General features: G+C 45.9%; 1 protein-coding gene across 1 annotated transcript in view; it reads left to right on the forward strand.

Annotated features, from left to right (window-relative positions):
- Window positions 1–23,304, forward strand: part of LOC105477701 (solute carrier family 6 member 11) — a 124,611-nt gene that overhangs the window by 48,054 nt on the left and 53,253 nt on the right. Inside the window, exon 6 of the mRNA XM_011734352.2 lies at window positions 10,150–10,284. Coding sequence (XP_011732654.1) covers window positions 10,150–10,284 — 135 coding nt within the window. The remainder of the gene's footprint in view (window positions 1–10,149; window positions 10,285–23,304) is intronic.

Genomic DNA, 23,304 nt, shown 5'->3' on the forward strand with positions numbered 1-23,304 from the left:
CTGTCCTTCATTCGAGTCTGGCTGCTGCAGCTCCTCCAAACAGATGTGTATGCTTCTCCTCTGTCCTGAGGTCTTTCTTGTCTCTGGGTTCTATTCACTCAGATATTCCCAGCCAATGAATTATCACCTCTTAACACCAGCCTTCCACTGCCACCCCCATCTATCAGGGAGAAGATCCACAAGGATTATCAAGAGCCATTTCCCAGTGCCCTTCACAGCTGAGACAGAGCTGATTCCTGCCTCTTTGTCTGTAGTCTTGAACCCCCAGATATGTTGTTCTCTGCCAGCCAAGGCCACTAGCTCACTGGGTTGGACAGACATTGCTTATTGCACAGTGATGGTGAGTGAAGGCAGCCACAAGCTTTCTAATTATTGAGCAGTCTTCATGTCAGATGCTTTGCAGAGTGATCTCTAACCAATCCTCACGACATCATTTGAAATAGGCATTATCCTCATTTCACACAGAAGGAAGATGGAAGCTTAGGAAGGTCTCATGGACCGCCAAGCCCATGCTTGTGCTTGGTGATGGGGCCTATGCCAAATCTGGCCACCCCGTCAGGCCCGTTTTAAACTGTGGCAGAGAAAGCTAAAACTGTGGTGGCCGGGCACGGTGGCTCACGCCTGTAATCCCGGCACTTTGGGAGGCTGAGGTGGGCAGATCACAAGGTCAGGAGATCAAGACCATCCTAGCTAACACGGTGAAACCCCGTCTCTACTAAAGATACAAAAAATTAGCTGGGTGTGGTAGCAAGCACCTGTAGTCCCAGCTACTCGGGAGGCTGAGGCAGGAAATCACTTGAACCCAGGAGGCGGAGGCTGCAGTGAGCCAAGATCTCACCATTGTTCTCCAGCCTGGCGACAGAGTGAGACTCTGTCTCAACAACAAAAACAAAAGCAAAAACAACAACAACAACAACAACAACAGAAAACTGTGGCTTCCCAAGACATAGTGATATCTTTGGCAAAGCTGTTCTAACTGCTCTTTACACAGACAAAACTTTCTGAAGACTTCCTGATTCCATTTATTGCTGTTCCTGGTTGACTCCAGGTGTAGAAGGATGGTCACTCTTAAGGGTCCACCTTCAGCTCCTGGGTTGTCCTCAGAATCTTCTCTTCATGTCTGAGTAGAAGGAAACAGTGTGGATCATTTGGGCTAGTGCCTCCATTTGGTGAAAAACAACAAACTCAGGGCAGAAACAGGACCCACCCAAGATCACAGAGGCAATTGGTGGTTTGATATTTAGCTTCCATCCTTATAGTGGAGGCCTCAGAGAACAGGAGCACAAATAGGATAGTTTATTTCTCTCTCCCATAACAGTATGGGTGTGAGCTGGCTGGTTTCAGGGACCCAGACTCCTTCTGTTCTGTTGCTTTGCTTTCCTTAGGGTGTTGCCCTCATTTACATGGCTTAAGGTGGCCCAAGACTTTGTTTTCATTTCAGCCCATGGGAAGGACAAGAAAGGAAGGATGGGATACAGCCCTTCCCTTTAAGGACGTGACCTGGAAGCTGTACATGGCACCTTCATTTCTATCTTGCTGGCCAAAACATAGATGGCCATATCTATCTACAAAGGAAGCTGGGAGATGTCTTTATTCGGGGCAGCCATAGGTCTTTTCAAAAATGAGGGGTTTTGTTACTGCAGAAGAGGGAGAATAGAGTCATGGTCTTTGTGCTGTGGTGGGATGGGGACCACCAGCTGGGCTGTTCCCAGCTCCAGTCCTGCCTCTCAATACCTTTCTTCTCTTCCTCCTCAACCCAGCCCAGGGATAGTGCCCTGAAATGTGGATCCCACATGGGTCAGTGTTTACTTAGATTATTTTAGGCCCCACACACGGGCTAATTTTCACAGCTAATGATACACCGCTTACACTTGTACAAAAAATTATAACTTTAACTCTTCATGGAAATACCACTGCATTGTTAAAATACCATTACCCCTTGAAGAAATGCCACTGTTTTCTTGTGAAAACATGAGTCTACCTATTTAGAATTTGGTTGCTTAAAACAGAAAGTTTTCCCCTACATTTACTATTTCTGTTAGAATGTTCTAGAACAACACCTCCAACAGTGGTAAAAATTGTGAGGAGGCCAGATGTGTCCAGGGTGGCCTTCCTTCTTTAGATATGCATTCTCTTAGCATTTTATTCCCAAAGATAAATAGTGTCTTTGTGGGAGTTATGCCAGACTGTTGGTTGACTGCTCTAGTGTTCTTTCCTGGGAACGCAGGTAGTGGTCTCTAAGAAACCAAAGGGGAGAAAAATCAGTTGATATTTAAAAGAGTGATTGTCTAGGGATTGGATATTCAGTGCCATGCTTTCCAGCCATATGGGATGCACCTGAGAGACAGAGGCGAGACTGACTGGAAGTGGACGTGGAGGAGGGGTGGGACTGCACAGTGTCCCCCTGGCTGGGAGAGTGGGCGATGGATTATGAGTTGCTGCCAAATGTCAGGCAAACTAAACACTTGAGGTTAAAGACAGCCAGAGGAGACGACAAGATGGCAGCACCTGGCCACATGTGTGGCAGAGTGCAGCATGTGTGCTGGAGAGAGCAGACTTCTGAATACTTCCAGCTCTGTGACCTAGAGCTCCCTAGGCTCGGAGAGATTTTTGTCTGCCTAGGCTCAGAGGAATTTTTGTCTGCAAAGTGTGGAAAGAACCTACTCAAGTTGTGTGAAAATTAGTTAGAGATACTGTATGAGATATTTCTGGCACCCGGTAGGTGTTCTGTTAATAGCAGCATTTTCCAAGGCTCTGGGTAGCAGGTTCACAGAAGGTTCAACCCAAATCCGTGTCAGGACCCTGGATAGCTCCAAGGAGTCCTGGCTGTGGACTCAAGTCATTTGTGGCTGACTGAGAGAGCAGGGAAGGACCTCAGAAAGCATCCATCTGGTCCTTTCCCACAAATCCAGAAAGAGCTCTTTCCGCTGGTAGTTCACAGGATGATTTCAGTGATAATCCATGAACCCAGATTGCAGAGCATCCAATTACGAAGTGAGACAGCTCTTCCCTTTTCATGTCCCTTAAGGTGAAAGGTACGCTGAGGTGCTGGTTTATCTTTAGCACCTCTCTAGAACTTGCTTCTCCTGCTTTTGAACAAAGACAGAACACAGCTCAGACTCAGAGCCTTTGGCTAGAATTTAATCACATTTTATTTTCATCACATTTATTTTTGTAGTTACTTTCCATTTGCAGTAAGAGATCATAGTTTTCTGTTTATGGTGGTAATTCACGGTTTTCTCATTATGCATATTTGTTTAATATTAAAGAATGTGCTAATTAATATTAGTACAATTAAAAAAATATTAAATAAATAATACAAAGGTGATATGTGTATATGGCAAAAAAAAAAATACTGGGAAGATACTATGACTGATTGAAGTTTGGATTAGTCTATCCTTGCCTCTTTGTAGATGGTAAATGCCAGCCCAGAGAGGGTGTGGAACTGGCCCCAGCTGCCTAGAACATTGGATCTTCTGATTTTGTGGTCCTAGGTTCTTGCCCCACACTACTCTGCTTTTTTGGATGCCTTTTGAACAAGACTTGGCTTTCCAATTGACTCCATTATCCTGGAAAACTTAGGGTGGGGTGGCCCTTCTACAATGTTTGTGGCATTCCAAATGATCAGACAATCTCCTTGCTCTGAAATAAATGGCCGTGTCCTAGAAGTAGGGGGAAAACCACCCCACAATCCCAGAATTGGGATGTAAATGAGCAATTAGCGTCAATTAAAACAGGATACAGTATAATTACCACCAATTGTGCTAACCTTTATATTCAGAAAGCCTTGACCTGTGAAAAGGGAATTAAACAATAATGAAAACTCTTTCTTAACCAAGGGGTGTGTTTTGGGCAGTGATGCCTCCTTTCATGGACTGAGGGTTCTGACAGATCAGACCCTCCCTTCTTCACACCCACCCTTCTGGGCTTGGGCCACTACTGGCAGTGGCCAGGAACAGCCAGGCTTGATGATACCTTGTCACAGACCTTATTAGACCCATCACCAAATGCTGCGTAATTCAGCATAATGCCTGACCCCTGCTGTGGCCTCTTGCCTCTTCCAGACAAATTCTGGGGCCTCAGACATCTTGAAAGGGACACTTTGCATCTGAGCTGCCCTGCCCTCTGTATCTGACCTGGTCTGTCTTTTAAAGCCAAATCCTTTGTGATGTCCTTGTTTATAAACATGCCTCTGAAAATCCTATTCAATTTTCTGAATCCTGTTTTATGTGGACCCAGCATCACATATGGATGCAGCACAAAGCAGTGTTCCTAATGACCTGCATTGTAACCTCAGAGTTCCAGATCTCAGCCTGCTTCTTTGTTCCTCTGTCCAACAAATATGTATTGAGCACACCTTATGTGCTATACACTGTTCTGGGTGCTGAGGATACAGCAGGGAAAACAAAAGACCAAACCCTTATATTGTAGAAATCTTAAACTTACAAGGCAAGAAAAATGCTGATGGAGAGCAATTTTAGGTGCTGGGAGGATGCAGAATGACAAGGGTGATGAATGTGGGATGGGGCTCAGGGAGGACAGGAGAATTTATCCTCTCAGCAACATCTGGGCAGACAGTATGGTTTATGAGGCTAAGAGGGTGACTTCTATAGCGAGACAGACATTCTAAATGGACCACTCTGAGCCTTGGCTTCCAGACCTTTAAGATAGAGAGGACAATGAGTTCTCAACTGGAGGTCAGGGCCCTGACTTGGAGGAATCCTCTGCCTGTGGGGACTCAGACACACACAGGACGAACGTCTCGTCTTGGGTGGCCAAGGAGCTGGGGATGGACTCTGTGGACAAAGAGAGACTGAGAAAATGCAAGGAGGCCTAAGAGGCCTGGCACGTTCCCCAACAGCAGGGAACCTGGTAGTCTGGGGAAGGGTGGAGACTGGCCAAGTCACACGGCAAGCCCGGGCAGAGCCAAGACTGAACCAGCATTATCCAACTCTAAACCCAACCCTTTCATCATATCCCACAACCTTGAATGCGAGGCTGAGGTTAGACTCAGGAACAGGGAAGACACATACAGGATTATTATTTTTGTAACTGCAGCTGCAGTGTGGACAGTATGGGCTGTCAGTGACCAAGAAGAAAGGTGATGAATGGCACCAGCAGTGGGGGTGAAAAGGGGGTGTAACTTCAGAATGTAGTTGGATATCTAGTTGGCAAGACTTGATCACTGATTGAATGTGGGGGAAGCTGAGAAGAGAGGTGAAGCTAACTCTGAGCACACCTGAGTGACAACCTGGAGGTTCCTGGATATACGAGGGGGCAGACAATGCCCTCTGCCTATTTCTACATCCTTGGCTAGTTCCACATCTTCCCTGCCTGACCCAGCCTCTCCCATTCCTGCTTATCTTTGGAAACCCTGCTCCAGCCCATGTTCACAGACAGGAGAAGGCTGGATCCCTTTCCAGAGACACTGGAAGCACCTTCCCAACCTGTCTGCATAGCCTCCTTTTCTTGTGTGACTCTCATTGTATGGTGTCATGATCCCAGGAGTTTCATTCCTAGATGCTCATGTGCATAAATTCCTTCCTCAAGGACAAGACCTGGGTCTTACCATTCTGTTGACCTGCAGGAGAGTCTGCAAAAGCATAAATGAAACATGGACTAGACCAAGGGTAGCAGATAGATGGGTTTCATCCCAGCTGATTACGGCGGGCTGCCTGGAGTGCTGTGTAGAGGGCTCTGAGGCTGCATCCAAGCTTAGCTGCAAAGAATGCTGTGATCTATTAGTGGTATCTGGCAAGGCACAAGAGGGAAGAGTAGCAGTATGTGTGTCACTTATGTGCAGTCTCTGGATGACAAGAATCTGTGTGGTTTTGACAATACATAGTTGTTCTCAGGAAAAGTGACAGATGATGTCCAAGTGTCTGGTGTGGCCAAGGGTAGAAACAGATTAGAAATAACTTTTAAAGAGCCACTTTTTAAAGTGGCTTTAAAAGAACTATAGACACAGGCTATCCTCAGCATTGAATTTCAACCTTCATACCACTCTCCGCTTGTGTGCCTTACATAATGATGCCCCTAAACCACCTTTTGTACCCTGACTCGAGGTTCTCAAACCTCAGCTTACGAATGATTTTTTCTGTGCTAATGCCTGCCAGCCAGTGGTTTCATTTTGGCAGCCTAACTCTTTGTCTGCACTGTGATCTTTGGGCAATTGATTTGAATATTTTATTTCCCTTGGTTTTATTTCCCTTGGTTTGTGGTTTTATAAAAGAAGTGTAAAAATGAAGGTGTGGATACCAGTGGAGGGAATGTAGTTCTCCTGAATATAATGTAGAAGCAGAGCATCGATTCAGAACTCTAAACGATGGAATTGCTTCAAAATTATCCTCAGCCACCTAATAAACCATGTCACTGTAGTAATTGAGGAGCAGTCTTCTGTACATGGTGCCTGGGCACAGTGAGGGTACATTTGGCCAGGTTGTAAGTGACCCTCTTAATGACACCCCACTGGTTCGGTCCACCCAATATAGACTGGACATAGCATAACCAGCAAGTGTAGTCACATCGAAGTACTCCCACAGGTGAAGCACAAATTTTTATGATTTTTGAGTTGTTCTTATGTTTTACACGGTAATGTTATTTTCCTTAAATTTTGTGGGCATTGGGAATTAAGATAGCTGAGTTCCAAATATTATGTATCTGGAACAGGTCAGCTCTTGGACATTCTGGATGATTAATCTTCTACCACACAATACAGGCAAAAGTGGAAACTACTAAATGAAAGCGATGGGTTTTTAGCCTCACCCTGATGTTTTACAGACTTAAGCTGATTGGCTTCGGGAGGGGGTGGTAATTTTGAAGGAAATGAATCAAGAATGTATGTGAAATGCCAAAGATCTATCATAGATGCTGCATGTAAAGTTAAGTGAAACTGGAGATTTTATAGCACTTTTAGCTCTCTGCAGAAACCATCAAGCCTTATTGATTACTGGCCTCTTATTTTTATTAATATTAATATTGATTTCTGCTCTTTTATAATATATTTGACCTGCACCTTTTCTGAATTACATTACATATGATAGCAAGAGATTGTGTCGATTATGTGACGTGTCAATTGAGCTGATGGTTGATTTGGAAACAGGGATGCAGAAATTGGTGGTGCAGGGGCCATGAGTGGGCTGGGGAGGTTGCCATCATTGTAGAATAGAGACATTTTCTGAATAAAATAATCCAGCCTTTCAGGGTGTGTCCACAGGACCCACTGTCACCAATCTTTGCTGGTTCTAATTTCCCATTTTTGAGGACTGTGTTTAAAATCTCTGCTTTGTCACTTACAAACTGAATGACTTGACTTTTCTGAGAGCATCGATTCAGAACTCTAAACAATGGAATTGCTTCAAAATTATCCTCAGCCACCTAATAAACCGTGTCACTGTAGTAATTGAGGAGCAGTCTTCTGTACATGGTGCCTGGGCACAGTGAGGGTACATTTGGCCAGGTTGTAAGTGACCCTCTTAATGACTCCCCACTGGTTTAGTCCACCCAATATAGACTGCACATAGCATAACCAGCAAGTGTAGTCACATCAAAATGTGAAAATAACACAGGGTTTGCATGGCTGTCATGAGTGTTGCAGGTTGTGTACATAGGTAGCCTGGTGGTTGAATGTGTGACCTTGGAGTCAGGCAGGACTTGCTGTGACCCCCATGTCTGGTTGCCATTCATTCACTGGGCAATCCTGGGCAAGTTATGAGTAGCTTCTCTGACCTTTGTTATGTGTAAAAAGATAATCATGCCTACTCATTCATGTTGAATGCTTCGTGTGTGGAAGTGCTAAGTAAATGCAGCCATTGTTATTACCACGTATAAAGGGCTGGGCATGGAGTGGGGATGTCTTGTTGCCTTCTTCCTTCCATCCCCATTTTCCAAGTCCTGAATTCCTCATCATCCTTTATGGGCTGACACCTCCTTGGAGAAGCCCTTCTGGACTGCTCTTGCAGTGAGGGACTCACTCTTTCTGTGCTCTTCCATTCTTTTTGCTCCCCTGATGACATAAGGCATGACCTCCTGTCTATAAGTCTTTCTTTCCTACCAACTGGAAGTTGCTTGAAGCAGAAATTTCCTTCCTGTGATTCAGTCTTATTTTTACCTTCCAGGACCTAGCTCAGTGCTTGGTGCATGAGAGTGTTTTGGTGAGCAAGTGAGTAGGTGGATGAGCTGAGTGAGTAAAGGAATATATGAATGAACAAATGGGTGGAGGACTGAAGCACTGGTCAAAGAAACCCTGGGTTGAACGGGAGTGAGAGGCTGACTTAGAAAGCTGGAAGTCTCAGGGCATAGATTCTAATATCTGGGAAATGGGAGTCTCTGAACCAAAGCTTGCATGCATATCTGCATCTGAGCACATTTGGAGGGAAGGTCCTTAGATTCTCACAAGTGTCCCTGGACCCCAAATGTCAACACGTTGCTGATCTGAACAGATGGAGAGGGCAGGCCCCACTGAGAGGACAGAACCAAGTGATTGGAGGAGTGAATGTGACAAAAGAGAGAAGTTAAAACTGGCAGGACACTGAGTCCTGCAGGGACCTCAATTAAGGGGTGTGGCCGGCACCACAGGCAGCCCCTGGGACAGGAACTCCTACAGTCCCTGCGGGCCTTGATGCCTCCTTCTAGGCAGCTCTTGTGCGAGGAAGCTCAGAGGAGGTTTGTGTCTTTGACTGTCTTGATTCCTATCCAGAATCCACTACTAAAAGGGTCTCTCGGGTTCATTGGGTCCAATCACCTGCCTCCAAATAGACTAAGCCCAAATGGTTCCAGGCAGGCCCTAGGTTTTTACTGCCCCCAAAGTCTTCTGCCCTTTTCTTCCTTTCCCTCCCCTCTTCTCACCTTCATTATTTTATCCTGTTCTATCCTATCCCATCCTATCCTATCCTATCCTATCCTATCCTATCCTATCCTATCCTATGCCATGCTATCCTAGCCTAGCCTAGCCTATGCTATCCTATGCCATGCTATGCTATCCTATAATATGCTCTGCTCTGCTCTGCTATGCTATCCTATCCTGTGCTATGTTATCCTGTGCTACTCTATGTTGTCCTATGCTATGCTATGCTGCACTATCCTATGCTGTGCTATCCTATGCTGTGCTATCCTATGCTATGCTATCCTATGTTATGCTATGCCATGCTATCCTATGCTATGCTATGCTATGCTATGCTATGCTATGCTATGCCATCCTATCCTATCGTACATTAGTCTAGCCTATACTATCCTGTGCTATCCTAGTCTCTCTTTAGCTATGAATACTTAACTTTCAGTAAGAGCTGTGGCTTTTAAAATATGAGTTTTGACCCAATAGTGAATTCTGAAGTGGATTTAGAACATCATGACCAGCTTATTAAAAAAAAGAATATGATACAAAATATTAGCATGTATCACACATGTGTTATTTTGTGAAACTTCCTTTTCAGCTCTACGTGTGGTGGATTGTGATGTATATTTCTTTCTGTGTTGTGGTCAAAAAAATTCAACAAGCATCACTCTCAAGCACATCACAGGCACTCAGTAGATAGCACCGAAAGACCTCGCCTTTGGTGAGGTATGAGGCAGGAGGACAGACCATGTTAGGGGTCACTTCTTGTTGCTGCACCAGGAAGCCCTTCTTTCCTTTACCCCCTCTGTGGCCCACTCCTATCACCCCTGCTTCCTTTTCCTTTTTAATTTTATTTATTGTGGTAAGAACACTTAACATGAGATCTGCTCTCTTAACGTATTTGTAAGTATCCAATGCATTGTTGTTGACTGTAGGGGCAATGCTGTCCAGCAGGTCTCTGGAGCTGATGCATCTCACTACTGAAACTTTACACCTCTTCATTAGTAATGCCCCATTTCACCCCTCCCAGTTCCCCACAACTGCCATCCCACTCTTTGATTCTGTGAATTTGACTCTTTTAGGTACCTCACATGAGTGGAGTCATGCAGTATTTGTCCTTCTGTGACTGACTTGTGCAGATGAATGGATCAAGCAAGTGTGGTCTATACACAGGGGGGAATGCTAGTCAGCCTTGGGAGACAGGGTCCTGGTGCAACATGCGACAACACGGATGCACCCAGAGGACGCTGTGCTGAGTGAAGTAAGCCCATTGCTCTCACCCTCTTCTTGATTCTCTCCTCTCCTCTTGTGCCCAGGTTGTATACGTGACCGCAACATTCCCCTACATCATGCTGCTGATCCTCCTGATACGAGGGGTCACGTTGCCCGGGGCCTCAGAGGGCATCAAGTTCTACTTGTACCCTGACCTCTCCCGGCTCTCCGACCCGCAGGTAAGAGTCGCTTGCTCAATGTGCAGCATCAACCACCACCACTGGGAAGCCTTCTGCAGAGCCCCTGCCACTGGCCACTGGGATTCAACAGCTGGTTGAACAGTGGAAAGCCTGTGAACTCTTTCCCAGAATAATTTTAAATGCATACATTTAATACGTAGGAAATCAAATATTTTAAAATACCGTTACTGAAACATTTTAAACAGACCAATTTGTGACATGGGGATAGATGTACATTTTAAAATGAGGACATTACATAGCCAGATCCAGCAGCAAGTCTGACGACTACTGTGACTTTAAAGCAGCAGTGAGCATAAGTGACGTTTCAAGATAGCTATACCATGATATGAAAACATCTGGAATTTCTATTGCTAACAGGACTGCAGTTTGTTGCCTGCATCTAAAATTGAAACAAATACTACATTTCAGTTAGAAGTTAACTAAAAATTAAAAAAACAACAAAAAAACATTTCTACCCCAAATCACAGATCTCTGCAGTAGTGCCTCTCGGTGAGAGAAACTGGGTCTTTGTTCGTGATTGATTTTCTTTGTGGGAGCAGCTCATAGTAAAAAAAAGAGTTGGAGAAACTGGCTAAGCTATCAGTTGTCTTTGGTAAGGCATTTGTTGTTCTGAGTGGTGAGTAGTAATTGTGCCTAAGGTTCTCTAAGTGGGCACATGGTGGTGTGCCCTGGACTATATTAAACAGATAAAACCAGAACATCTCACAAGCCCGGTGGTTCTCAACCTCAACCACATGTCAGAAGCTCTTGAGGAGCTTTTGAAAACGTGAATTCCCAGAGCACAACCCAGACCAATTAAAATGAACTCTCTGGTTGCAGGTGTCAGTATCTTTTAAAGGCCTCTAGGTCATTCTAGTGTGTGAAGTAACTTAATCAAAGACATTTGAGCGGGCGAGCAGGCACTAATTTTTCTATTAAAACACAGAACACATGGAATCAGTACAGTTTCCAAACAGGAAATGAGGCTTGCAGGAAATTTGAAGTCTGCGATCTGTGGCTTCCAGCCACCTCCTGTTAGGGGAGCTTGAGGGGGAAGCATTTGTTGGGGGGATGGTTAGTGCAGCTCAGAAGCCCCTCATCACGGTGGGCGGAGTGGGAGGTGAGCTCATTTTTGTCTCAGTTTGCCATGCCTTGCAGGGCCTTGAGGCTGAGGATACCACTAGGCACCTGCATGGCATTCTGAATTGCAGGCAGAATCCCTGGGAAGAAGGAAATTAGCTTCAAATGTTGGCTTTGCCAGTTCCTGATCTCTGATGGCAAAGGCTCAGTTGAAGGAGCAGTTTTGGAGAACATATTCTACAAACCACTGGTTGGTCTGTTTTTATGATGGCCATGCATTCTGCCTTGATCCAAGACAGATTTCCCCTTCTCTCCTCTGCTTATGGGCTTCTTTTTTCCTGGTAGTCATTCAAGAGCCACTGAGTGTCACCCAGAGTTTCCAGATCTGGCTGATCATCCGAATACCTCGGAACTGGTTAAAAATGCTGATTCCAGGCTCTACTCCTGGAGATCCAGTTGCAGTGGGTCTGTGATGGCACCTGGGCATCCGTATTACTAAGAACCCTCAGAGGCGATTCTTATAATCAAAAAAGTTTGGGAAAATCCAGGTGGCACCTAAAACTTCAGAGCCCTGCACGCACACACACACACACACACACACGCACACACACACACAGAGAGAGAGAGAGAGAGAGAGAGAGAGAGAGAGAGAGAGAGAGAGAGAGAGAGAACGAACACAGAAGTGAGTCAGGCCAGGCCATTTTCTACCATCTCCTTCCTTTTAGGCCCTGGCCACCAGCCAGTATTAAGTAGTGGAGAGCACATTGGTCTGAGAGTTGGGACTTGGGTTCTCCTGGTTCTGCCATGGATCCTGAGTGACCGTGGACAAGTTCCTTCTCCCTTCCCTCTTTCTGGACCTCTGTTTCTCCACTGGTGACATGAAAGAGTTTTCAAAATGGATTTGGAGAGTCCCTGCTTTTCCATGAGCATAGGCTGGCAAACTCTGGCCTCTAGGCCACATCCAGCCCTCTGTCCATTTTTATAAATAATGTTTTATTGGAACACAGCCTGTTATTTGTTTACATATTATTGTCCATGGCTGTGCTAGCACTCAAAGGTAGAGTTGAGTAGTTGAGACAGAAACCCTGTGGACCTCTGTGTCGGGGGGTGGTCCCAAGATTACCTACATATTTGGTAATTTAGAAGGATTCACAGGACACAGAAGCAGTTATACTCATGGATGTGGTTTGTTTCTATCATCAGTAAGACAAAGACAGTCACCAGGCAGAATGTGGAGGAATCCATACACAGGTTTCTCACTTTCCCTCCCTCCTGCCTGGAGCAGGTATGCAGACTGTGTTCCTTCCTCCAGCAAGGAAATGCGGCAGCATGCGTGCAGGGTTTCTGCCCAGAGAAGTCTTCCTGCAATGCAGAGTCCAGGTTTTTAGTGAAGGTGTTTTATTGACTGCACAGGTACTCCCTGCCTCCATGATCAGCCACAACCCTCTGACTTCCAGACTGTCAGAGGAAACACAGGCGTTTACCAGAAATCACATTGCTGTACAAATGGTCTAAGCAGGCAGCCTTTATGGGATTCAGTGTTCCAGGCATACAAAACAACCATGTCACTTAGTACCACAGGGAGCATCCTAAAAGCCCAATTCCCAGACACCAGGCAAGAGCCAACACTACAAATGGGCCCAACTTTGGAGCAACATTGGGCCTGCTCTGTTGACTCTTTCCTACAGGCCTGCAAAATCTCAAGTGTTTACTGCTTGGCTCTTTCTAGAAAAAGTTTGCTGGCAGTGCACTGGAGTACCCTCAGGGGCGTGTGAGCAGGGGCTGATGGGCCCCACTCCACCTGACCCCCGACTCCGTCCTTGTTGCTCTCCACCCCTGCTGCCACCAGCCTAGTCCGGGCCACCACCATCTCCCACGTGAAAACTGTAGCAGCCCCCTAACTGGTCATCCGGAAATGGCTCCTTGACCATCTAGGCCACTCGCCACCCAGCAACAGAGGGATCTTTTTGAGATGTAAATTCGATGGGCACCTCTTTTGCTTAAATCCCTCCTGGGATTCCCTGTGGTCTTTGGAACAAGATCCAAATGGTGGGGTCCCCACTGTCCTCTGTGAGCTGCCTCCTGGCTGCATTCCCTACCACTCTCCCCCTCTTGCAGCTCATTCCAGATATTGGCCTCCTCTCTGGGCCTCCAATAGACATGGCCTTTCTAACTGAGGGCCTTCACACATGCTGTTTCTCTGCTGGAAACACTCCTTCTTTCTTCCCCAGACCCGCCTTCCCCACCTTGGCCGAGCAACCATCCACTCATTCTTTTTTTGTTTGTTTGTTTGTTTTTTTTGAGATGGGGTCTTGTTCTGTCATCTAAGCTAGAGTGCAATGGTGTGATCTCGGCTCACTGCAACCTCCACCTCCCAGATTCAAGCAATTCTCCTCAGCCTCCTGAGTAGCTGGGATTACAGGTGTGTGCCACCACACCTGGCTAATTTTTGTTTTTTTTTTGTTTTTTTTTTTTTTTTAGTAGAGGTGGGGTTTTGCCATGTTGGCCAGGCTGGTCTTGAACTCCTGAGCTCGTGATCCACCCACCTCGGCCTTCCAAAGTGCTGGGATTACAGGTGTGATCCACCGTGCCCGGACCACCCATCCTTTAGGACTTAGTTTAAACATCACTTTCTCAGGCAAGTCTTTTCTGACTGCTCAACCATGCACCACCCCCCAGCACCCAATACTTATTTTCCAAAGCACCTACATATCCTATATATTTACAGTAAAATATTTGTGTATATATATAATTGTGTGTGATCTTTATTTGTTCAATGTCCATTTATTGTTGAACAGATATTTTCCGAGTGCCTACTCTGTGTCAGAGATTATTGTAGGCCTTGACAATTTTCCACAGGGTGGCCACTGGCTGAGATGGCAGCTTGGGAGCAAGGTCTGTATCTGCCTTTCCTACCATTGTATCCTTAGTCCCTGATGAGCTCAATGCCTGGTACACAGTAGGTATTCCTTGAATGTTTGTTGAATGATAGGAATAAGGGCTATTTTCATTTTTCACGAGAAGGTTCTCTTTAACAAAAAGTCTAATGACCTCCAGATCACCAAATCCGTGAGCTGTAATGTTTTTTGATTCTCTATCAGTGATGGCTAGGAAGCGTGCGTGTGTGTTTGTGTGTGTCCCAAAAGCAACTATGTCCCCAAAAAGCAACTGCTGATTTTCTGTGGCATAAATAAGGATAGCGACCCCAAGAGGGAAAGAAAAACAAAACCCCATGTATGTTGGTGATTTTTGGAAGCTGGGGTATGCTGTAGGAAGAAGCCCAATGTGGCCTGATTCCAACTGTCCCCATTTGTGGATACCCAGCCCATGAAGAAGCAGGAAGCACTGGTTTCCATTCCTGTTCTCCTGCAGTGGTGATATGACCTTAAGTAAGGCCCCTAGCCTCTAGGGGGCCTTGTCCCCTCCTCCCTCAGTCACACGTTGCACTTGCCTGCCCCAGCAGATGGCCTTGAAGGTGGAGTCATTTGATGGCCCAGTCATGGAGAAATGTTTTTTCTTTTCAATTATGTATGTATGTTAATAAGCATTAGGAATAAAACCAGGACATAAACCATATCAAAACCATGGCTTTATTGCTATTATTGCTAGAATGAAACTATATATATGATATGTATGATCTCATACACACACATATATACATACATACATATATATACAGGTTGAGTATCCCTAAACGCTCCAAAGTTTGAAACTTTCTGTGTGCTGACATGGCTCTCAAAGGAAATGCTTCAGTGAGCACTGGAGCTCATTGGACATATATATGCCATGTATACGATTAAAAGTGAGGCTAATTTAAAGGCAAATGTTTAAAAATTATTAAAACAAACATGGACATGACAAATGTAGTGCAGGTGGAAGGTGGCTGGCCAACATCTGAGGCACGGTGCTGTGGGGGTAGAGAAACATCCTAAGCTAGTCTTAGGACTTCCATAGCCACATGGTCACCCTACAGACAACTGAGGCACAGCTCCCAAATTTAGAGAGAGTAGTTTAGTAAGAGGGGTCGACTGGAAGTATTTTATCATGAAGTCAGTGAAAGTTTCAATCTTGTATCTCTTTGTAATGTTGCTCTCTTAGCAAGTCCAGATTATTTGTTTGTTTTCTGAAAATGATCCTTAGTTTTCCTATACTTCTAGATATGATCCTGCACTTCAAATTGCACCAAGAAGAAAAGTTCCCAGATAGTGGGAGAAAAGTTCCCAGCTGTAGGCCTGGCTGTTGGGCTAGTCTGGGAGCATGGGCACCTTTGTTTCTTTGGGATAATCCAGCATTTGTAGTATTCGGGCCTCTTGCAGCTGTGAGAAATTAAAGGGGTGACTCTGTAGCCAGTAAAATCTCTCCTACAAGTGGAGAAATAGGTAATAGGAAGGAGAGATGATTAGGGGAGGAGGAGAAGCCTGTAGGAAGTCAGAGGGCTGGGCCTCAGGCTGAGCTCCAGGACACATTCAGGTCTCCAGCCTCTGAGCCCCATTGGTCCCCAGGGCTGCTCCATCTAGTCCCTTGGAGGATGAGGATGAGCTCAGGTGGACTGAGGGCCGGGAGGGGATGAAATGAGCACTTGGTGGGGAGTCCTTCCTAGTCTGTGGACTCCAGGAGGGCAGGAATTACAACTATCATGTGTCCCACTCATCTATCACCAGAGCCCAGCAACCCTTCCTTAATTTGTTCCACTGGTAGTTATTCCCCCCTGCCTGTGACAGGTACTCAGCATGTAGAATGAGTAAGAGCCTCCTTGTCCCCAGGGAGCACACAGTCTGATAGGTAAGGGTGGAGTCTCACCTCTTCTGGGGTTCCCTCCCTAGAGGAAGAGGGAAGTGGGGTTGGATGAGACCAGAAGTTCTCCTCCATTCTTACAGTTTGTTGAGAAGGAGTAGCAAATTTTTGTTGGTAATCATCTGAGTGCCAGAGCCTGTAAACGACTTATGCCTTTTATACATTAGAGTGGGCTTAAAGTGACTGCATTTAGGCTGGACACAGTGGCTCACCCCTGTAATCCCAGCACTTTGGGAGGCTGAGGCAGGCGGATCACTTGAAGTCAGGAGTTCGAGACCAGCCTGGCCAACATGGTGAAACCCCGTATCTACTAAAAATATAAAAATTAGCCAGGTGTTATGGCACATGCCCGTAATCCTAGCTACTCTGGAGGCTGAGGCAGGAGGATTGCTTGAACCTGGGAGGTGGAGATTGCAGGGAGCCAAGATAGTACCACTACACTCCAGCCTGAAGGACAGAGCGAGACTCTGTCTCAAAAATAAATAAATAAGTAAATAAAATAGAGTGGCTGCGTTTGTACCATCACTTTCCCTCTCTTGCCTTTCTAGGAAATTCCTGGGAAGGTCCACTGGGAAGTCAGGAGGGCTGTTAGCTGGTGCACCTTGCGTTAGAACCCCAAAATTGCCTTGTCTCTTGTGGCTCCATGAGGGGCCAGCCTGCCATCATGCTCCAGTAATAACCATGGGGATGGCATGTTATCAGCAGAGCTTACTTCTCTGCAAACGTGTGTGGGGTTCATGAAGACTGGGCCTGGGCCAGGACAGGCGGGCATGTGCACCCAGTTTAGCCCTGTGGCCCCTCCATGATCCAGGATCTCCATTAATTCCAGACTGACCCCAGCTCCCCTTCCTTCAGGATTACAAGGGGCTCAGACATGCCTATTTGCTATGTCATTTACATTTCTAAAGGGGACATAGGGCATCCAACTGGTGCAAAGCTCTGCACTCCAGTTTGCAGCCTTATACAAGGACGTTCCCTGGGAGGGTGTTCCTGCCCCTCCACATGTGGGCGGCAGGGATTCTGCATGAAGGCTGATGAAGTGTTGAGCTGGGTGGCTGTGGCTGCCTTCACGGTGGCCCCTTCATCCTCCCTCCCAGCCAGTAAAGCCAGAAAGGGTGAGAAGAGCTTAGCTGGGAAACCTGAGGACTGAGATGGCACAGCAAGTCATTTCTACTCCTTCTTTGGAGACTTGGGAGCCATTTTACTTTCCTGCTCTTTATGCAAAAGTGGGGAGAATACCTTCTCCACTGATCAAGAGAGAGAACTGTGAAAATTGCTTGAAAGTCTAACGGGGTGCGCACCCAACCAGTGCAGTCACAATGAAGGTCCCAACCACCTTATTTAAAATCGCACCACCACCTCCCGTGCTCCTGGCGCATCTCATCCGTCCTCCTGGCTTTCACTCATCACCATCGCAGACACCATTCATTTTGCATCACCGTTCTCCACCCACTAGGATGTACGCCCCATGTGGGTGGAGGATGTATCTGTTACCTGCCCTGTTCAATCTCCAGACCTGGAACAGTCCCTGCAACACAGGAAGTGCTCAGGAGATATTTTTTGAATGAGTCAAAGAAAGGACCAAACAAACAAACAAACGAAGGAAGGAAAGACAGAAGGAAGAACAATTTCTAGTACAGCCTGTGTTATTTTTTGTTATGGTTGCAGTTGTGGGTGTGCTCTTCAGAAAGAAGTATTCTTGGTGTAGTGGGATCTGGTGTGGAGGGGAGGAAATGGGAGTCACTCTGCTGCCACTGGCCAGAAGGTGACCAACAGCCTGCCCCTTGACCTCTGTGGGCTCCAGGTTCTCACCTGTGCATTGTGGGTGAGAATATCGGCTGCACAGGGAGGAGGCAGTGGGGCAAGTGTGCACATGAGGCCCAGAGCACCTCCGCTTCTCCCTTCTGGCACCCAGCCCAGGGCCTGGGGGCCAGAAGGGCTCTGGAACACCAGCGGCAGTCCTCATTTTTGCCTCCACCTCACCAGCTCTGGGCAGGATGAGTCAGGGCCCCACAGCCCAAGTGGGGGTCTTTGAACTTGGAACCGAGGACCTTTATTGTGGATCCAGTAAATTAAGTTTCTCGTCAAGAACTGGAAGTGACACAGCAGCTTGCCGCTTTTGTCCCCCAGCAGTTTGCATTCTGTGGTCTGTTATAACTTCCTAAACATTTGTTCATCTTCACTGTCAGCCCCGTGTTCTCTCTGAAGTGTGAAGTACTTCCACTCCATTTTTCTCCCCTCAAATTTTTACTTTCTGTCTTTTCAGTCTTTGGGGAGCTAAGGGGATCTTGCAAGAAATCATATTGTTCCTGCCCCAGATTCCCGCTCCTCTCACTCTTCATTGTGTTTCAAGTGTGTGTTTTCAGGGCAAGAACAGAAAGGCCTGTCACAGATCCAAATGGCGGGGTCTGCTTTCCCAGGGCACTGGTGCACCAGTTCCCCAGATCCACCTCCTCTGTGCAGGGAACTGGAGTCTGAGGCTAAAGCGTCCAAACTCTGGGGCTGGGATGAAAGATGCCCACACTGTGAGAGCACCTCAGAACACCAAATGTTCCCTGCCTCCCCACCCCACAAAAGGATGAATCAGGGAAAACAAGACCCCAGTTCAAGACCCTACCTGCTGAACCTCACAGCTGTTACCATGGAATTGCTGCCACCTGGTGGCAGTGTACTCTGATTCTAAGCAAGGACCCAAAGAAAATTGGGCCTTCTGGCTGCTGGACTTTCAAACCAAAATGTCTATATTGCCGTCAACGTAGAGACATCATATACGGTTTTGAAAATATTGCAAACCTCACTGAGGTGGGAGCCACTCCTTGAGACTGAAAGTCCCCCAAGGTTTCCTTTCAGTGTATTTGTTTCTGGGTTAGCTTCACTGTTCCTAATACCAAGCACTGGAATGTAAAGTCAGATCATCACACATGGCTCTTATTTTCAAGGGAATGACAGTCTTTTGACACAGACACATGATTAAGCCAGTGACAACAGTGGTGCAGGGCGGTGCTGGGGTTGGAACTGACCTGACAGATGCACTCCTTCCAGTCAGAGGGTAAATTCCTCCGTAATTAGAGTTGCATTACTGATCTAACATCGCGCACATTTAAAGGTAGTGGATGTTTATTCTTTTCTTGTTTCATTCCTGGCTGTTTCAGCAGTGTCTTACGATCCACAGTCCTGGAGGTTGAAACACTGCTTGGGTACTCATAAAACTACTGATGCTAGTTACCACTGATTGATTGCTGACTCTATGCCAGGTATTGTGCTTTAGAAACTTGTCTTTTAATTTATCCAATCAGCAAATAGTTGAAAATTATTATATTTTTGACATAGGAGCTAAATGCTCTATATAAGTAAAATTTTCATGACCTATAAGATAGGACCTGAGGTCCTTATACGTCATCTGATAAGTCACGAGAATTTTAAAGCCTATGTCTTAAAGGTTTTACCAATGAGGGGACTGAGGCTCTGCGAGGCTGAAGCTTGCACAGCCAGCAGCTGAAACCAGGTGAGTCTGACTTGGCTGTGTAAGGGATGCAGTGCTGAAACTGTGTCGTGTCTGATTTTCCTGACCTCTCTCTGTCCCTGCCCAGTCGTGAGCTGGCAATCTGGCTCTGGAGTCTCTGAGCATCCCAAAGCTATGTGACAACTTTGCAAGAATCCTCGAATCTTAGCCTTGGGCAGCTTTAATCTCCCTTCAGTGCAGGAATCTTCTCTGTGGTAACCTGGTCAGCCTCCACTTGGCCCCTCATGTGAGAGGGAGGCCTGTCACCTCCACTTTGGGACAGGGTTTCATCACCTGCTTCCCAAGTTGAGACATTTGTTCATTCTATAATTTGATTATTCTTTCTTCACTTATCTGCTTTAGTTTGTCAGTCCCCCACTTTGGGAGTATCTACCAAGGTCCAGCATACTAAGTTAAGTGCAGCCTGAACAACTGAGGCACAAGTCGGCCTCCTCCGGGTGAACAGAATAGAATCAAATCACCTCCAAGGTGGGTTCCTGCCTCCTCTTTCTCCCCGCTGCTCCCTTTCTCACATGGCAGACCAGGGAAGCTTTATAAAAGGGATCCTGGATCATACAACCTTCTGGCATTGTTCTTTGAATGTATTTTCCTTTAATTATTTGAATGTATTTATATTATATATTTATAGTAGCTACTTTAAAATCTTTTATACTACGTGGTTTAATTACCGGGTGACAACCTTAACCTAGTGTAGGCTCAACATTGTTTTCTTAGTGCAGGTCTGTGGAAATCTGGACTGTTCCCAAGCCCCTCTAACTCAATAGGACTTGATAGGATTCCAAGCTCTGTCTCCCCTGTAAATCTCATCAGGGCTTGGCTTTAGACTTAATTAGGATGGGTGTAAAGTAGTTCTGACTCTACAGCATGGGTCTCAACTGAGGAAGCTTTACCTCCCAGGAGACATTTGGTAATGTCTAGAGACATTTTTTGATTGTTACAATTGGGGGATGTTGCCAGCCCCACCTCTACTAAAAATACAAAAATTAGCCGGGTGTGATGGCGTGCGCCTGTAGTCCTAGCTACTGGGGAGGCTGAGACTGGAGAATTGCTTGAACCAGGGAGGTGGAGGTTGCAGTGAGCCAAGATCGTGCCACTGCACTCCAGCCTGGGCAACAAAAGCAGGACTCCATCTCAAAAAAATAAATAAATAAATCCCTCCCTAGACCCTGTGACCTAACAAAGCCCTTGTTTTATTCACAGGGCTGATGGCTGTCTGAAGTAATCTCATGCTTATTTGTTGATGTGTTCATTGTTAGTATCCCCATTTAGAAAGTGACCTCCATGTGAGCAAATAATTTGTCTGTCTTATCCATTGTGAACTTCTCAGCACCTGGCACAGAGCCTGGTGTATGAGAGGCTCCCAGTCAGCACTGGATGAATGTATGGATGGATGGACAGACGGATGGGTGGACAGATGGATGGATGGATGGCTGGATGGATGGATGGATGGATGGATGGAAGGAAGGATGCACAGATGGATGATAGATGGATGCATGGATAGATGGATGCATGAATGGGTAGATGGATGATAGAGGGACAGATGGATAGATGAATGATAAATGGATAATGAATGGGCATATGGACAGATAGATGCATGGCTGGATGATGAATGGATGGATGGTTAATGAATGGATGATGGATGATAGATGGATGTATGATGGAGGCTTGGATGGATGGATGGGTGGATGGATGGATGGTGGATGCCATATAGTGATTTAGATGAAGGAACATAGACAATCAGAGAACAACAACATTATTTTCAGTCACATGTCCTGGAAAAGACTTTATGAAACAGTCTTTTTTTTTTTCTTTTTTGAGATGGAGTCTCACTCTGTCACCCAGGCTGGAGTACAGTGGCTTGATCTCAGCTCACTGCAATCTCTGTCTCTCATGTTCAAGTGATTCTCCTGCCTCAGCCTCCTGAGCAACTGGGATTACAGCTATGTGCCACCACATCTGGCTAATTTTTGTATTTTTAGTAAAGACAGGGTTTCACCATGTTGGCCAGGCTGGTCTTGAACTCTTGACCTCAAGTGATCTGCCCGTCTCAGGCTCCCAAAGTGCTGGGATTACAGGTGTGAGCTACCATGCCCTGCTGAAACAGACAGTCTTTGATTTGTTCTCTGCAGGATTAGGAAGAAAAGTCTTTTCAGAAATAAGCAAACATCAGAGATGGAAAGTCTGTGTATATGCAGGATATATATGGTCCATAGTTCAGTGTAGCTACAGGATAGATTTTGTGATAGGGAATCATAAGAAATAAGATGAAGTCATTAGGCTGAAGCCCCTTCGTTAAGAACCTTGACTGCTAAGCCAAAGAGTTCAGATTTCATTCATTGGTCTGGAGGGAGCTGTTGAATGTTTTTGAGCAAGAGATGATTGGCATGAAGAGAGCTGTAATTTCAGAAGATTACTCAGATAAGAGAGAGGCTCAGCAAAGCTCATCAGCGAAGAGTATGTGTTTTCAGAGCAGCATGTGAATGCCTGCTCTTCATTCTCCACTGTGTGACATTAGGCAGGAGGCTCATCCTTTCTGAGCCTCAGTATCCTCTCGTAAACTTCTAGAGGAGAGAGCCTTTTCCTTTACTCATCTCCTTCCTCCATGCAGATTTGGTAAGGTTAGGTGAAAAAGCACATATTAGCTGTTTAGAAGGGGCAAGCAAATAGAATGAATTTGGATAATACAATGAGTTTGGAGGAAAAGGAGGCTGCCATCAAATGACCTTGAGTTTTGAGGAGTATGGCAAGGAAGAATCTAACTGAGGATGGAGAAGGCTTTGCAGTGTCTTGGGGGTCTGAGAAGAAGCCTGGCAGCTGTGATGTTACAGCCTATGGGCAGTTGTGACTGGAGCTAGTGCCATCGTGTGAGTTTGTCTGGCTACCTCCAGAAGTTCAAGAGGATCAACACAGGAAGGAGAAGTGGAGTCACTTCAAAGAGATGTCAGCAAACATTCAAGGTGCACCTACTGTATGCAAGGCCCAGCCAAGCAGTGAGAGTATGGGATGTAATGGTGGTGTTTTCACCCTTGATAATTTTGCTGTCTCATAAAGGAGAGATGTTGTCATGTTAGGGGCTGGTGAGAACCTTGGAGAGTCATGAACTGAGCTGTGCCAGCACAAAAAAGTAACAACTGAGTGCCTGTTTTCAGGTATTCTCAAGCTGTTTTGTTAGAATTCCCACCTCATGTTTATTCACCCACCAAATATTTGTTGAGTACCTCCTCTGTGCCAGGCATGATGCCAGGTTTTGCTTTTTAAATTAATCGGGAGAAATTTACCAAGTATCCATTCTTGCTAGACATTTCCTGGGCACTGTGGGAGTGGGGTGGAGGTTGGGTGGGGAGGATGAGTGAGGCACATTTCCTGTTTTCTCAGACAGGAGTTTTTAAGTGGGGGAGGGTCTTTAACCCCCCCTCCCCCAAAATTGCACATTAAATTTTGCAGATTAAGTATAGTTTTTTTAGATCAATAGATTGTTATTAATTTTAGCTGTTTTAAGTTTACAGAAAAATGGAGCAGAAAGTACAGAAAGCTCCCATATACACCCCACACCTCTTCCCAACGCCCATTTCCCATATTAGGAGCATCTTGCATTTGGGTGGTACATTTGCTACAATCAAGGG

This window comes from Macaca nemestrina, chromosome 2, assembly GCF_043159975.1.
Source record: "Macaca nemestrina isolate mMacNem1 chromosome 2, mMacNem.hap1, whole genome shotgun sequence".
NCBI classification, from domain to species: Eukaryota; Metazoa; Chordata; class Mammalia; order Primates; family Cercopithecidae; genus Macaca; species Macaca nemestrina.